At 37.5% G+C, this 15,475-nt stretch overlaps 1 protein-coding gene across 1 annotated transcript in view; it reads right to left on the bottom strand.

The window, feature by feature from the left end:
* The window catches only part of TEKT3 (tektin 3), a 45,395-nt gene that overhangs the window by 20,839 nt on the left and 9,081 nt on the right, over positions 1–15,475 (bottom strand). The window contains exon 3 of the mRNA XM_028534461.2: positions 13,326–13,409. Coding sequence (XP_028390262.1) covers positions 13,326–13,409 — 84 coding nt within the window. The remainder of the gene's footprint in view (positions 1–13,325; positions 13,410–15,475) is intronic.

The following is a 15,475-nucleotide window of genomic DNA, read 5'->3' as shown; positions in this document are numbered from 1 at the left end:
ATGGTGTGTTTGATATGTAGACATTTATGATTTCTATGAAGTTAAACTATCAAATAATTAAATAGCCCGTTTTGGTTTCTGCTTTTGTTAACTTGATTATAAAGTCATTCATTCAAATATTAATTATTAATCAACTTTATGGTCTTATCTCTTATCATCTAATTTTTAACATAAAAATACAGAATACACCTAGAGTTATTTCAGGGATTACTGGCTGATTCTTCAACACTCTGACTTCATGAAAAATGAAAAGCTAAATGTGTTACCAAGGTTCCCCTGCCCTTACAGATAGTGAAGATTACTCACAGGTCTTATAGTAGGTTGTGCATCAGTCTGAGTTTTTGTGTTGTTCAGTCTTCATCTTCATGGCTTACGTGTGTGTGTGAAGCTATTTCACTGAGGTGTTGGCAAAAGATACATGAAGTAACACTTAAAAAACACCACTTAAAAACCCTAAATCCTAGTGAGCTTTTATATTGTGTGTACACAACACACATAGTGGACATTCTTAGGAATTTTAGTGAAATAAAATACATTTAATGAAATTCTTGTTATAAAAAATTCTTCAACAATAATTTTATTATCTGAATTTAAATAATGTCATATGGTGAATGTCAGATGGTTGGGGACAGAAAGGTCTAAATGCACAAAACCAAACACCTTTAAGACTGTCCCCAAAGTTAATTTATTTTTTAATTTAATTTAATGTAATTTAATTTTAAATTGTTGTTCAAATACAGTTTTCTGCCTTTTACTCCCATCCCAGCCCACCCACCTTGCTCCCATTTCCACCCATCCCTAGTTTTTATCCATGTGTCCTTTATACTTGCTCCTGTAAACCCTTCCCCTTTTCCCCTGAAATTCCCTACCCTCTCCTATCTGGTCACTGCCAGCCTGTTCTCTATTTCAGTGTCTTTGGTTATATTTTTGTTTGTTTGCTTGTTTTGTTGTTTAGGTTCCTGCTGAAGGTGAGATCATATGGTATTTTTTTTTTCACCGCCTGGCTTATTTCACTTAGCACAATGCTTTCCAGTTGCATCCATGCTGTCACTAAGGGTAGGCACTTCTTTCTTTCTGCTGCACAGAATTCCATTGTGTAAATGTACCATAGTTTTTTGATCCATTCATTTATTGATGGGCACCTAGGTTGCTTCCATCACTAGGCTATTGTAAATTGTGCTGCTATGAACATTGGGGTGCATAGGTTCTTTTGGGTTGGTGTTTCAGAGTTCTTAGGATATAATCCTAGCAGTGGAATTGCTGGGTCAAAAGGCAGATCTATTTTTAGTTTTCTGAGAAAATTCCACACCGTTTTCCATAGTGGTTGTGCCAATCTGCAATCCCACCAACAGTGCACTAGGGTCCCCTTTTCTACAGAACCTCTCCAACACTTGTTGTTTGTGGATTTGTTTATGATGGCCATTCTGACTGCTGTGAAGCGGTATCTCACTGTGGTTTTAATTTGCATCTCTCTGATAGCTAGCAATACTGAACATCTTTTCATCTGTCTCTGGATCCTCTGTGTGTCCTCCTTGGAGAAGTGCCTGTTCAAGTCCTTTGCCCATTTTTTAATTGGGTTGCTCCTCTTCTTCGAGTAGAATTGTGTACGTTCTTTGTATATTTTGGACATTAAACCCTTGTCTGAGGTATCATTGGCAAATATGTTTTCCCATACAGTTGGTTCTCTTTTTATTTTAATACTGTTTTCTTTAGCTGTGCAGAAGCTTTTTATTTTGATGAAATCCCATTTGTTTATTCTTTCCATTATGTCCCTTGCTATAGGGGACATATCAGTAAAAATGTTGCTGCATGAAATATCTGAGCTTTTCCTACCTATGTTTTCCTCTAGGACTTTAATGGTATCATGGCTTATATTTAAATCTATTATCCATCTTGAATTTATTTTTGTGTACAGTATAAGTTGGTGCTCAAGTTTCATTTTTTTGCATGTAACTGTGCAGTTCTCCCAAGACCATTTGTTGAAGAGGCTATTTTTACTCCATTTTATGCTTCTCCCCCCTTTGTCAAATATTAATTGACCTTAGAGACATGGGTTTATTTCTGGGCTCTCTGTCTGTTCCATTGTCCATGTGCCTGTTTTTATGTTAGTACCAGGCTGTTTTGATTGGCTTTGTAATAGTGTGGTATCAGGTATTGTGATCCCTCCTACTTTACTCTTCTTTCTCAAAATTGCACCAGCTATTTGGGGTCATTTAAGGTTCCATATAAATTTTTGAAGTGTTTATTCTATGTCTCTGAAATATGCTATTGGCACTTTAATAGGTATTGCATTGAATCTGTATGTTGCTTTGAGTAGAATGGACATTTTGATGATGTTAATTCTTCTGATCCATGAACATAGTATATGTGTCTATTTGTTTGTGTCTTCCTTGATTTCTTTCTTCAGTGTTGTGTAGTTTTCTGAATACAGGTGTTTCCCTCCTTGGTTAGGTCTATTCCTAGGTATTTTATTTTCCTTTTTGCTATATCAAATGGGATTTTTTTCTTGATTTCTACTTCTGCTGTTTCATTGTTGGTATACAAAAATACCTTTGATTTCTGGATATTGACTTTGTATCCCACTGTTCTGCCAAATTCATTTATTAGGTTGAGCAGTTTTTTGGCCAAGGCTATAGGATTTTCTATGTACACTATCATGTCATCTTCAAACAATGACAGTTTTATTTCCTCCTTTCTGATTTGTATACCTTTTTTTTCCTTTTCTTGTCTGATTGCTGTGGCTAAAACTTCCAATACTATATTGAATAGAAGTGGTGAAAGTGGACAGCCTTGTCTTGTTCCTGATCTTAGTGGAAAAGATTTTAGTTTTTGCCCATTGAGAATGATGTTAGCTGTGGGTCTCTCATATATGGCTTTTATTATGTTGAGGAATGCTCCCTCTATTCCCACTTTGCTGAGTGTTCTTATCATAAATGGAAGCTGTACCTTATCAAATGCTTTTTATACATCTATTGATATGATCATGTGATATTTGTCTTTGCTTTTGTTTATGTGATGTATTACATTTACTGATTTGTGAATATTGTACCATCCTTGCATCCTGGGATGAATCCCACTTGGTCATGGTGTATGATCTTTTTAATGTATTGTTGGATGCAGTTTGCCAATATTTTGTTGAGGATTTTAGCATCTATGTTCATCAGCGATATTGGTCTGAAGTTTTCTTTCTCTGTTGTGTCTTTATCTGGTTTTGGGATTAGGATGATGCTGGCTTCATAAAAAGAGTTTGGGTGTCTTCCATCATTTTGGATTTTTTGGAATCATCTGTGAAGAATAGAAGTTAGCTCTTCCTTAAATGCTTGGTAGAATTCTCCTATGAAACTATCTTGTCCAGGGCTTTTGTGTTGGGAATTTTTTGATTACTGCTTCAATTTCATCTGCTGTTATTGGTCTCTTCAGGTTTACTGCTTCTTCTTCACTGAATTTTGGAAGATTATATTTTTCTAGAAATTTGTCCATTTCACCTAGGTTTTCAAGTTTCTTGGCATACAGTTCTTCATAGTAATTTCTTGCAATCCTTTGTATTTCTGTGGTATCAATTGTAATCTCTTCTTTTTCATTTCTGATTGTGTTTATTTGGGCCCTCTTTTTTTCTTGATGAGCCTGCTTAAAAGCTTGTCAATTTTGTTTATCTTTTCAAAGAACCAGCTCCTGGATTCATTGATCCTTAGAACTGTGCTTTTAGTCCCTATGTTATTTAATTCTGCTCTGATCTTAGTTATTTCCTTCCTTCTACTTGCTCTGGGATGTCTTTGTTGTTGTTCCTCAAGTTCTTGTAGGCATACAGTTAGGTTGTTTTTTGAAATGTTCCTTACTTCCCCTGCCTGCCTTAAGCCTGAAACAATGACAGAGGGTGCTGAAGCCCAGTGCTGGAAATGGCGGGTTCCCCAGGCAATCAGTCCTAAGAAAGAATATGTAAAATCCTGTGAAAACTGTGTTGTTTAGCATGCTCTCAATTAAATGATAAGGGTCAACTAAATGACAAGCAAGAAATGAGTTTGTTCCTCAAAGTTTTATGGCTCATTAGCTATCTGACCCTGAGTCAAAATAGGCCCTCCAAGTTCTTTGTATGTTATCTATTGTTTGATCCTTACTGACTGACAATGATTAATGAACTTTACCTATATTCCTGTACTAACAAACCTAATAAAAGCCCATTGAGGAAAAGTCTGTTGGCCCTTCTCCTTTGAGAAATCAGCCACCTTTCCTCCCCAAGCAGATGATGTCTTGGTAGACTTATTCTCATCTGTGGTGGCCAAGGGAGCGCTATGGGCAGAGCCCCTCCATACTTCCCTAATTTCATTCTTGACCCATTCATTGTTTAATAGCATGCTCCATGATTTTGAGTGTTCTGGGTTTTTTTTTTTTCCCTTGGTATTGGTTTCTAGTTTCAGTCCCTTATGTTCACAGAAAATGCTTGATATGATTTTTTTTCAGTTTTCTTGAAATTGTTGAGGCTTGTTTTTAAAAATTTTTATTTATTTATTTTTAGACAGAAGGGAAAAGAGAAAGAGAGGGAGAAAGAAAGGGAGAGAAACAACAATGTGTGGTTGCCTCTCTCACACCCCCTACTGGGGACCTGGCCCGCAACGGAGGCATGTGCCCTGACTGGGAATCAAACCAGCACATTTGGGTCACAGGCCAGCACTCAATCCACTGAGCCACATCAATCAGGGCTGTTGAGGCTTGTTTTGTGTCCTATCATGTGGTCTATCTTTCAAAATGTTCCATGTGCATTTGAAAAGAATGTGTATTTAGCTTCTTTGGGATGGAGGGCTCTATATATATTAGTTAAGTCCATTTCATCTAGGGTATTGTTCAATGCCACAGTGTCTTTGTTGATATTTTGTTTGGATGATCTGTCCATTCTTGACAGTGGGGTGTTAAAATCCCCCACTATAATTGTGTTGCTGTCAATATCTTTCTTGAAGTCCTCTAAGATTTTCTTTATGTATTTGGGGGCTCCTATGTTGGGTGAATATATATTTCCAATGTTTATGTCTTCTTGGTGGATTCTTCCATTGAGTATTATGAAGTGACCTTCTGGGTCTCTTTTTATGGTCCTTTTTTTGAAGCCTACTTTTTCTGATATGGGTATTGCTACCCTGGTTTTTTTTCTCCCGTTTTTTTGCTTGGAAAATTTGCTTCCAGCCCTTCACTTTCTGTCTGTGTGGGTCTTTTGTCCTGAGGTGGGTCTCTTGTAGGCAGCATATGTGTGGGTCATGCTTTCTTATCCATTCAGCTCTTCTATGTCTTTTGATTGGAGCATTTAATCCATTTACATTTAGGTACTTATTCATTGCCATTATGTACGTGTGTTCCTCTCTCTCTCTCTGTCTCTTTTCCTTCCTTTCCTTAAAGCAGTCCCTTTAGCATCTCTTGCAGAGTGGGTTTGGTGGAGGTGTATTCTTTTAGACTTCTTTTATCTGGGAAGCTCCTTATTTGGCCTTCTATCTTGATTGAGAGGCTTGCTGGGTAAAACAGCCTTGGTTGCAGGCCTTTGGTTCTCATTACTTGGAATATTTCTTGCCATTCTCTTCTGGCTTGGAATGTTTCCATTGAGAAGTCAGCTGCTAGTCTTATTGGGGCTCCCTTGTATGCTACGTCCTGTTTCTCTCTTTCTGCCTTTAAGATTCTCTCTTTGTCTTAGAATTTTGCCATTTTAATTATGATGTGTCTTGAAGTGGGCCTCTTTGGGTTCCTCTTGATTGGGACTCCCCGTGTTTCCTGAATTTGTGTGACATTTTCTCTCATCAAATTAGGGAAGTTTTCCATCATTACTTCTTCAGATAGGTTTTCTATCCCTTGCTCTTCTCCTTCTAGTATCCTTATTATATGGACATTATTATGTTTCCTATTGTCTTGCATTTCTCTTAATACCTCTTCTTTCTTTCTGAGCTTCTTTCCCTCTTCTTGCTCATTCTGAGTGTTTTTTTTTCTACTTTGTCCTCCAGCTCACTGATCTGATTTTCTGATCCATCAATCCTGCTTTTCATTCCTTCTGTGTTCTTCAGTTCAGAAATTGCATTCTTCATTTCCTCTTGGCCCTTGTTGATAGTTTCTATTTCCCTTTTCATGTTGATATACTTTGCAGTGAGCTCATTGTAGTTTTCCTGTAGTTTCTAGTGTGAGCTCATTGAGCTTCCTGATAATCATTGGTTTGAACTCAATATCTGATAGTTGAGTGGCCTCTATTTCATTTAGCATTCTTTCTGAGGCTTCCTCCTTTCCTTTCATTTGGGGACTGTTTCTTTGTCTTCCCATTGTTTGTGCGACTCTTCTTGTTAGCCTTTGCTTCTTAACTTGATCTTTTCTGACTCCCTGGGTTTATGGTGTAAACTTGCATTGTAGAAGACCTGTGAGTTTCAGTGGTACAGTCTCCTTGATCTCCCCAGGTCACCAGTGTTGGGCTGTCATTTAAGTTGGCTTTGTGTTTGTCTTTGGGTTTTGATTGTTGTTGGGTCTTTCTTTGGTGGTGCCTTCCCTCCAGCTAGTTAACTGAGGGTCACTCTGTCCACCACCTCTTGTATTTTGTTGTGCTGGTGAGGGCAGGTTGCGTTGAAGCTGGTTCTTCCATGTGTACAAGGTTTTGAGGATTCTCTCTTGCTCTTGTTCAGTTGTTTGTTCTTGGTAATTTCTCCCCCATTTAGCTTTATGTCCAGATAGGTCCTGGGTTGAGGTTAGTGTGGTTTCCACGCCCTCTTTCACTTTCTTCTGTTGTTATGTGTTGGTGGTTCCTTTGTTGTTGGGTTTCCTCTTCCAGTGGGTATCCTGGTGTTCACAGCTTCTAACTACTCTTTTTTGTTATCAGTTGGAGGGGGAAGGCAAAATAGTTTAAAACAGCAAGAGAGTATTCTATGATATTTACAGTAGCAGCTCATAGAGAAGGGATAGGAGATCCTTTGGCTATGTATACTGTTAACCATGATATTCCACCCAACTAGCCACTTTTTAGAAAGAATGGAAAGAAGTTAAGACTCTTGTTGGGGAGGGAAGGGTTGTGATTTGGGTCTTAAGGGTTGTTTGTTGGATGTTATTGGAGATCAGATTCTGAGGTAAGGTAAAAGTAAAGGATAGAAAATAGATGTAGTATGTGATACAATAGAATTAACCACTACAGTAATAGAGTTCAGAAAACTGTGAAGTGAGCTAAGATCTGGGAGGGGTGTTGTGTAGTATTTCCAATTGTATAGAACAGCTATTACTTACAATAATATTAGAGCAAAAATCATATGTCAGAATCTATGTGATCTAGATAACAAGAATAGAGAGTATAGGACCTTGAGTAGTGTGCTAATGGAACACAAGTGAAGGACAGTAAATTAGCAATACACTATGAAAGAGAGAACAGGGGAAACCTGTCAAACAATATAATATAACCAGCCAAGCAAAGAAGACTAAACAGAAAGAAGAGGGATACAAAAATACTATTAAAATAAAAGATGTAAGAATGATGAAAATAATAATAATACAAATATGCCATAACTTGCAGGTTCTCTGTAATAGCAAAGTGAAATTTGTCTCACTGTCTCAGCTGTTGGGATGCCCCTCTTTGGGTCCAGCTCTGTTCTTTTCATAATTCCAGGTTTTTTTGTTTCACTTGTGTGTATTAAAAAAAAGAAGCAGGATAAGGAAGGAAGAAGAGATAATATTGGAAATAAAGAAAGAGGGAATAAAAAAGGAAGAAGGAAAGAAAGGAAAAAGGAATTCAAAGATAAAAAATATTAAAAATTAAAAAATAAAACATTACTTTAAAAAAGTCTCTTGCTGGTTTAAAACTGGCCACACCATTTTTTCTGGTCTTGCTGCCTGCAGCAGGCTGAGGGACTTTTCTCCCTTCCCATTCTGCACTCACTCAGCCTCCTGCACTCTCCCCAGAGCTAGCCTAGCGCCTCTCCCAGGGGCCCTGGGTGTGTGATCCAGGCCTTCCCCAACATACTCTCCCTGGGGTTACAGGTGTGAGCTCGAGGCCTTCCACAGAGCACACTCTCCCTGGGTTGCGGGCATGTGTGGTCAGCCAGACTGCCTCCGGCCTCACTGGTTCCGGAGTGCACCCTTCCCAGTGCTATGGGGGCATGCAGGGCTTCCTGCACCACCTCAGGGAGTGCTGCCCGGCTGGGTGAGGAGGAGGCCAGAGCAGTTGCTGCAGGAGAATTCCCCAAACAGTGTCTTTTTTTTCACTTTTTCTTTTTGAGAAATTCCTCCTACTCAAGCCTGCCGATTCATACAGTGGCCTGGCCTCTTTCACAGCCCAATTTTCCAGCCAAAATGGTGACTATCAGGGTCTGGGCCCATCACAGTGCGACTCTCAACTCTCCCCAGCCAGTGTCCGTAGACTCCTTGGGTGCTCACAGCCCCTGTGTGTTTTCCACTTAGTCCTTATTCTTCTCTCTGTGACTTCAGGCAACCAGGTCTCTCCCAGTGCTGCTCAATCCTTGTTTGGCCAGGGAGGGAGCACTTGACCCAGCTCTCTCCCAGGGACCCCCTGACAGACCCAGCAGGTGCCAGGCCTGGGGCTGTAGCCGCCATGGTCCCTGTGCTGGTCCCCGGGACCTTATTGTCCTGAAGCACTCTCCTTACCATCTGATTTTTCAATGTCCACTACAATTTTTGGTCTCCTGTTTTCATATTGCTGGGGTACTGTTGGCTGTTTGCTCTGTTCCTCCATAGATTGGCTAGGTTTTTCTCCCATGTGTAGGGAAAAGTAGAATCTGCTCCCTCCTACGTTGCCACCATCTCCCTCCCTCTGTTAATTTATTTTTTAATTTTCACCCAAAGTTTCATTTGGCTTCAAAGTCCAAGAAGTTAGCTTGGTCTGGGAGTCCCATTGTTATAGTATCCTAATCAATTTCCCAAGAGATGCCATTGTGTTAAGAATAACACTAATTGTAATAGTCAACAGAATTCATGAAAAAATATTTCATTCCACCCAGTTTTAAAAAGCAGGCCCATTTCTTTTTTATATTTATTTAGTTATTTAAAAAATTGACACCCATTTTGGTAAAAATAAAATATATGCCAATAGCATTACCTTGAGTAGGCTACAGGATACATTCTCTACCAGAACCTCTTGGCGATGGCTAAGGTGCCCCTCAGTTGATGAACCATCACTCCAGTTGCAGACTCAGTTATTTTGAGGTAAAGCAGAGTCTGCTACTGACCTAGAAAATATTTATCTCCAAGGCAGCGGTTTTTGTTGGTTTTTTAAAATATAGTTTTATTGAGATATTATTCACAATACAGTGCGATGGTTTTGAGTACATTCACAGAGTTGTGTAAACATCACAAGAACCAATTTTAAAACATCTTTATTCACCTAGGAAACAACATACCCCTCAGCTGGTACCCCAGTTTCCAATCCCCCAAGCCTCCTTCTTCTGGGCAGCCACTAACCTACATTCAGTCTCTATACATTTCCCTGATCTGGACATTATATATAAAAGGAGTTACATAATACATGGTCCTCTGTGACGGGCTTCCTTCCCTTAGTATAATTTGTTCAAGGATCATTTGCATAGTAGAATGTAGCACTATTCTATTCCCTTTAATGGCTGCATAACATTCGATTGTATGGAAATACCACATTTCATTTATCATTCATCAGTTGATGGGCATTTGGATTATTTCTAAATGGCTGTTATAAATAATGCTGGTACGAACATTCATGTACAAGTTTTTGTGGCCACATACTTCCTTTTCTCTTGGGTATACACAAAGAAGTGGAATTACTGAATCATATGGTAACTCTCTTTAACCATTTTCCAAAGTAGCTACATCATTTCACATTCCCACCAGCAAATGTGTGAGGGTTCTAATTTCTCCACATTCTCACCAACACTTGTTATTATCTGTATTTTTTAGCATAGTCATTCTAGTGGCTGTGAAGTGGTATTTTATTGTGGTTTTATTTAAATTTCCCTGATGACTATTGTTGCTGACCATTTTTTCTTATGTTTATCAGCCATTTGTACACCCTCTTTGGAGAACTAGAGAGAATTCAGATCTTTTGTCCACTTTTGAACCAGGTTACTTGTCCTTTTTTTTTTTTGGTGTAAAAGTTCTTTATATTTTCTAGATACAAGCCTCTTATCAGATATATGATTTGCAAAGATTTTCTTTTATTCTGTGATTGTCTTTTCACTTTATTGATGACACTCTTTGAATCATCAAAGTTTTTTATTTTGATGATGTCTAGTTTATTTTTTTCTTATGTTGTTCATGCTTTTGGTGTCAGATTTAAGAAAGTATTGCCTGTTCCAGTGTCACAAATATTTACACCTATTTTCTTTTTAGAGTTTTATAGCTTTAGATTTTATATTTAAGTCCTTCATCCATTTTGACTCAACTATTTTTTAATGTGGTGTGAGGCAGGGGCCCCACTTCAGTCTTTTGCATGTAGATATCCAGTTGTCCAAACCCCATTTGTTGAAGAAAATAGCCCTGTCCCATTTGAATAGTCTTGGCACCCTGGTTGAAGATTAATTGATTATAAATGTGTGAGTTTATTTCTGGATTCTCAAATGTTATTGCATTGATCTATATGACTATGCTTAAGCCAGTACTACACTGTCTCACATATTATAGCTTTGTAGTAAGTTTTGAATTCAAGAAGTGCAAGTCCTCCATTGTTCTCCTTTTTCAATATTATTTTGACTACTCTGCATCCCTTGAAGTTTCATGTGAATTTTAGGATGTGCTTGTCAATTTCTGCAAAGAAGTGAGTTGGAACTTTGACAGGAATTGTACTGAATCTAGGATCATTCTGGGAAGTAATGCCATCTTAACACTATTTAAGTCTTCCAACATATGAACATACTATAATAATTTATTTATATATTCATTAATTTCTATCAATACTACTTTATAGTTTTAAAGAAGTGATCCTTAACTCTGGCTGTTAATTAAAATTATCTGGGGAATATTTTAAAATACCAATGCCTCAGATTTGAATCAGAATCTCTGGAAGAGGGATCTAACCACTAGTATTTTAAGACCCTTCACCAGGTGCAGACTTGAGAGCTAGAATAATGGAAGCACTAAAGTTGCCAAGTTTGAAAAAAAATCTTTTAGAAATATCATGCTGTGTTTGTGGGCAAACTGATGAAGTTGAGCTATTAGAAGTGGCTTATAATGTACCTCATAGAGAACATCTCAGGGTCAGTGACAACATGGTATTTGGGGATTTTATGTTCACCAGCTATGAAAGAGGAAAGGATAATTTAGAACACTGGTTGGGAGAATGAAATGAAAAAGAGAGTGATGGGAAACAAAGCAGAGGAACAACATGCAGGAGCTGAAGCTGACTACAGAGTGGATAGGGTGATGGTCAGCAAGACCTGCCCTGGTAACTGAATAGCCTTGGTACCATCAGTAGGAAGGAGAAGGCAGGAGCACCAGGAGAGAAAAAAGTTCACTTTTAGGTTTCATGAATGTGAACCAAAAGGTGAGTTACCAACATAAATATGTTTGGCAAGTACTTAGGGATACAGAACTAATACTTAATAGAGGATATGGCTGAGAGAAAAAAAAAAGAGGTCAGGAAGGGCCCCAAGCACACAATGGCTAAAATCGTAAGAATGGCAGAGACCTTGTGGGACTGAATCTTTTACAAATACCATACTGTGTCTCTGGGCAAACTGATGAAATTGAGCTAAGTAAAGGTCACAGAACTTAGAACTAAATCATATTTAATTGGTGGAGGGTAGAACAGAGTAGTGAGAGAATCAGATTGGTTATATATCAAAAGCTTTCCAAATGCACATACCCTTTGACACATCAATTACATTTTTTGAAATGTATTCTAAGGAAATAATCAGAAATACATACACATCGATAATACTTTTGAACATTGCAATGTTATTAAAATAGTAAAAAAAAAGAATGAAAACAAAAAGAAGACAGGGAAACCACCTACGTATTTGAAAAGAGAGGATTGATTATTTTTTAAGATTTTATTTATTTATTTTAGAAAGGGAAGGGAGGGAGAAAGAGAGAGAGAGAAACTTCAATGTGTGGTTTCTGGGGGCCATGGCCTGCAACCCAGGCATGTGCCCTGACTGGGAATTGAGTCTGCGACACTTTGGTTTGCAGCCCACACTCAATCCACTGAGCTACGCCAGCCAGGGCTTGATTTTTTTAAAAATGATAGTGGAACACTGTGTAACCATTAAAATAATGTCTTAACATATATAATGATATGGGGAAGTAACTCCCAATATAATATTTAAATGAATAAAGCACTATTGGGGTTGAGGGTGAAGTAAATAGGCAGAGTAAGAGGATTCTTGCTTAGGGCAGTGAAAATACTCTGTACAAATCTATAGTGGTGTATATATAACATTGTACATTTGTCCAAACTCACAGGATCTACAGCACCAAGAGTGAACCCTAAGGATAAACTATGGACTTCAGGCCATTATGATGTGTCAATGTAGGTTCATCCATTGTAACGTACCATTCTGGTTGGGAGGTGTTGATAATAGAGGGTGCTATGCATGTGTGGCTACAGGGGGTATATGTGCCTTCCTCTCAATTCTGCTGTGAATCTAAAACTGCTCTAAAAAAAGAAAGTCTTTTTTTTATTTTAATTGTTGTTCAAGTACAGTTTTGTGCCTTTTATTCCTATCCCAGCCCACTCCCCCCAGCCCTCCCCACCTCTCTCCCATTTCTACCCACCCTAGTCTTTGTCCATGTGTCCTTTATGCTTATTCCTGTAAACCCTTCCCCTTTTCCCCTGAAATTCCCTCCCCTCTGGTCACTGTCAGCCTGTTCTCTATTTCAGTGTCTTAGGCTATATTTTGCTTATTTGTTTTGTTGTTTAGGTTCCTGTTAAAGGTGAGATCATATGGTATTTGTCTTTCACCACCTGGCTTATTTCGCTTAGCAAATAGCACTGTCTTCCCATATGTATATATAGGAATAATCAGCACTGAGCATTTATTCAACAAAAAAAAGTCCTAATCCAATTCAGATACACTGCATGATTTCAATCTTGAGGACATGTCTATATGTCTTTAAGTTAGGTAATAAAAAAGACTTAAATACCCCAAAGTTAATAGTGATTTCTGTGTAAGTGAAATTCAAGTGATTTTTTACCTTTCCTTATTCTTTTCTGTATCTTTCAAATTCTCTAAATGAACATCTATTGATTTTATCACCAAAAAAGTTAGCATTTCTAAATGCTATAAACACTCGATACTGTAACTTCTTATTTATCAGTGGCTTTCTGTAACATCATTTCATTCTGTACATTAAACACCTGTTTGCCACTAAGTTTCTTGTGGAAGTATTGTCCCCATATTTACCGTCAGCAGTTCTCTTTCCACTTCGTCATGAACTAGGTCAATGCCCATCCTCTTCTCTCGATGAAATAGACATTCTCGAGCTACCTACAGACACACAAATAATGGAAACCACTAATGTAAACTGACTAAAGTCAGTGACCAGAATTACCTGTTTCTAAAATGAGTCAACCAATACTCCCAATACCAACTTTTCAAGCCATTTTCTTGGAAATATAGCCTGAAACCAACCATGACAACTCTGTCAATCCCTGCTTGTAGTTAAAAGGTAAAGAGTTAGTTCTTCAAAATATTATGAAAGCATTCCTAATTTGGAAAGCTGGCAAAATGCAGCAGATGGCATCTACTTGAAATTAGCATCTGAGAATATTACTTGGTATTCATTTCTTCTACAGAAGTACTTCAATAACCTGAAATATAGTCTTCAGAATATGACTTCTAAATATTTTCTACAGGGAAGGGTAAAGATAAAACAACTAATTATCTTTAAAGACATTAAAATATTTGTGTAGCCAAAATCAAAGTGATTATTTTTGAAGTACCAATTATAAAAATAAATTGTCTTATCCATTAAAGAGAAAAAATACAGAAAAAATAAAAGATGAGTTAACCATAGTCCTATTGCTGTTTTGTTTGTTTGAACAAAGCAGAGATTATATTGTCTTTATAATTTTACATACATTTTTAGGGTTAATGTTAAATTATAGGCCCTATTCATGAAATATTCTTGGAGACAAAGTGTATTGACTCCAGGGGAAAACAGCTTAGATTGCTGACAATAAATTAAGCATGAAAGAACATTATATAATTTTTAAAATCCCATTTCAAATACTATTTCATGATGGGATGATTGTATAATGCTAAATTTAAAAAATTGAAATATAATAGTATGCACATTGTAATTCAGATATAATATCATTGAACAAAATCTTTGAGTAAATCTTTAATTTTTTAAATAATACAATGTATATTTACTAGAAGGTGGTTAATGGGTTGGAAGGAACTCCAGTTATTTTAAAGTGTAGTACTTAGTCAGTTTTCAGGAAGTTTCTGCTTATTATAATCCTACCAGCAGTATATGAAAGTGTCCATTTTCTGCACTTTTGCCGATCCTGCATGTTATCAATTTTTATTCTTGTTAATTTGATAGGCCAAAGATGGTTGCTTCATTAATTCTGAATTTTTACTGAGTTTTAACACTTTTTTTTCATATATGAGTTGATCATCTATTTTTTTGAGAGGTATCTGTTTATGTGACTAACTTTAATTTTAATCAGGACCTTCTGATACTATGTTGATAGTTAATGTTCAAACACTCAAGAACATCTGGACAAAAATTACAGAAAAATATCCAAATTAGTACCATCTCACTGAAAGCAGGTATCACTGAAATGAGCATTTTTCCAGATAATTTACAGTAAAGGGGGCCTTCAATGGGGTGGGGCATAGAACAGACAAGAAATCCTCAAAATGAGCAGAGCACAGAGAAAGGGTAGAAAGGCTTCTAATCCTGAAAATCAATTCATGATGAGTTAGTGAATTTAAAATGACATCATTAGTGTCTATCAACCTCTCTTAAAATGCCTGGTGGTTGTATTTGTATGTGCTTGTTTTTAGTGAGGCAGAGGCACAAAAAGAAGTAACAGTGTGCAGAGTCCAACAAACTCCTGAAACCACAGGACTTCTAAACTCTGGCACTACAGATGTAATGATAAATTCCTATAGTAAATGCCCTTCACATGGGAAATAAGTCATACAAACATGAAAACAATGGTATGAGCTTTGCTTACATATACACACACAAACACACACACACAGTCTTCTTTCCATGGTGGTGGGTAGAATGAGGTTGGAGGACCCCTCACACACTCAGAGCTTGGTCAGGGGCCAGCAGTCAAGCACAATGTGGCCTCCATGATCACACTGACATCACCTCAGTCTCATTTCTCTGTCCCATCAAACCCATCCCACCTCCTAAGAAGGTCTCGTTTGATCATTTCAATGAGCCCTGAAATGGAATCATGACATATGCCCAGGAGGCATTTCACAACACAAACTAAACAAATAGTTGATTTTGTGGATTTTATTTTTCAAATATTGTTTATACTAATCCAGGGATAGCAACCACCAAGCAGCCTATTTAAGACATTTTC

The sequence above is a fragment of the Phyllostomus discolor genome, chromosome 8, assembly GCF_004126475.2.
Source record: "Phyllostomus discolor isolate MPI-MPIP mPhyDis1 chromosome 8, mPhyDis1.pri.v3, whole genome shotgun sequence".
Taxonomy (NCBI): domain Eukaryota; kingdom Metazoa; phylum Chordata; class Mammalia; order Chiroptera; family Phyllostomidae; genus Phyllostomus; species Phyllostomus discolor.
This window is presented reverse-complemented; position numbering and strand designations above follow the sequence as displayed.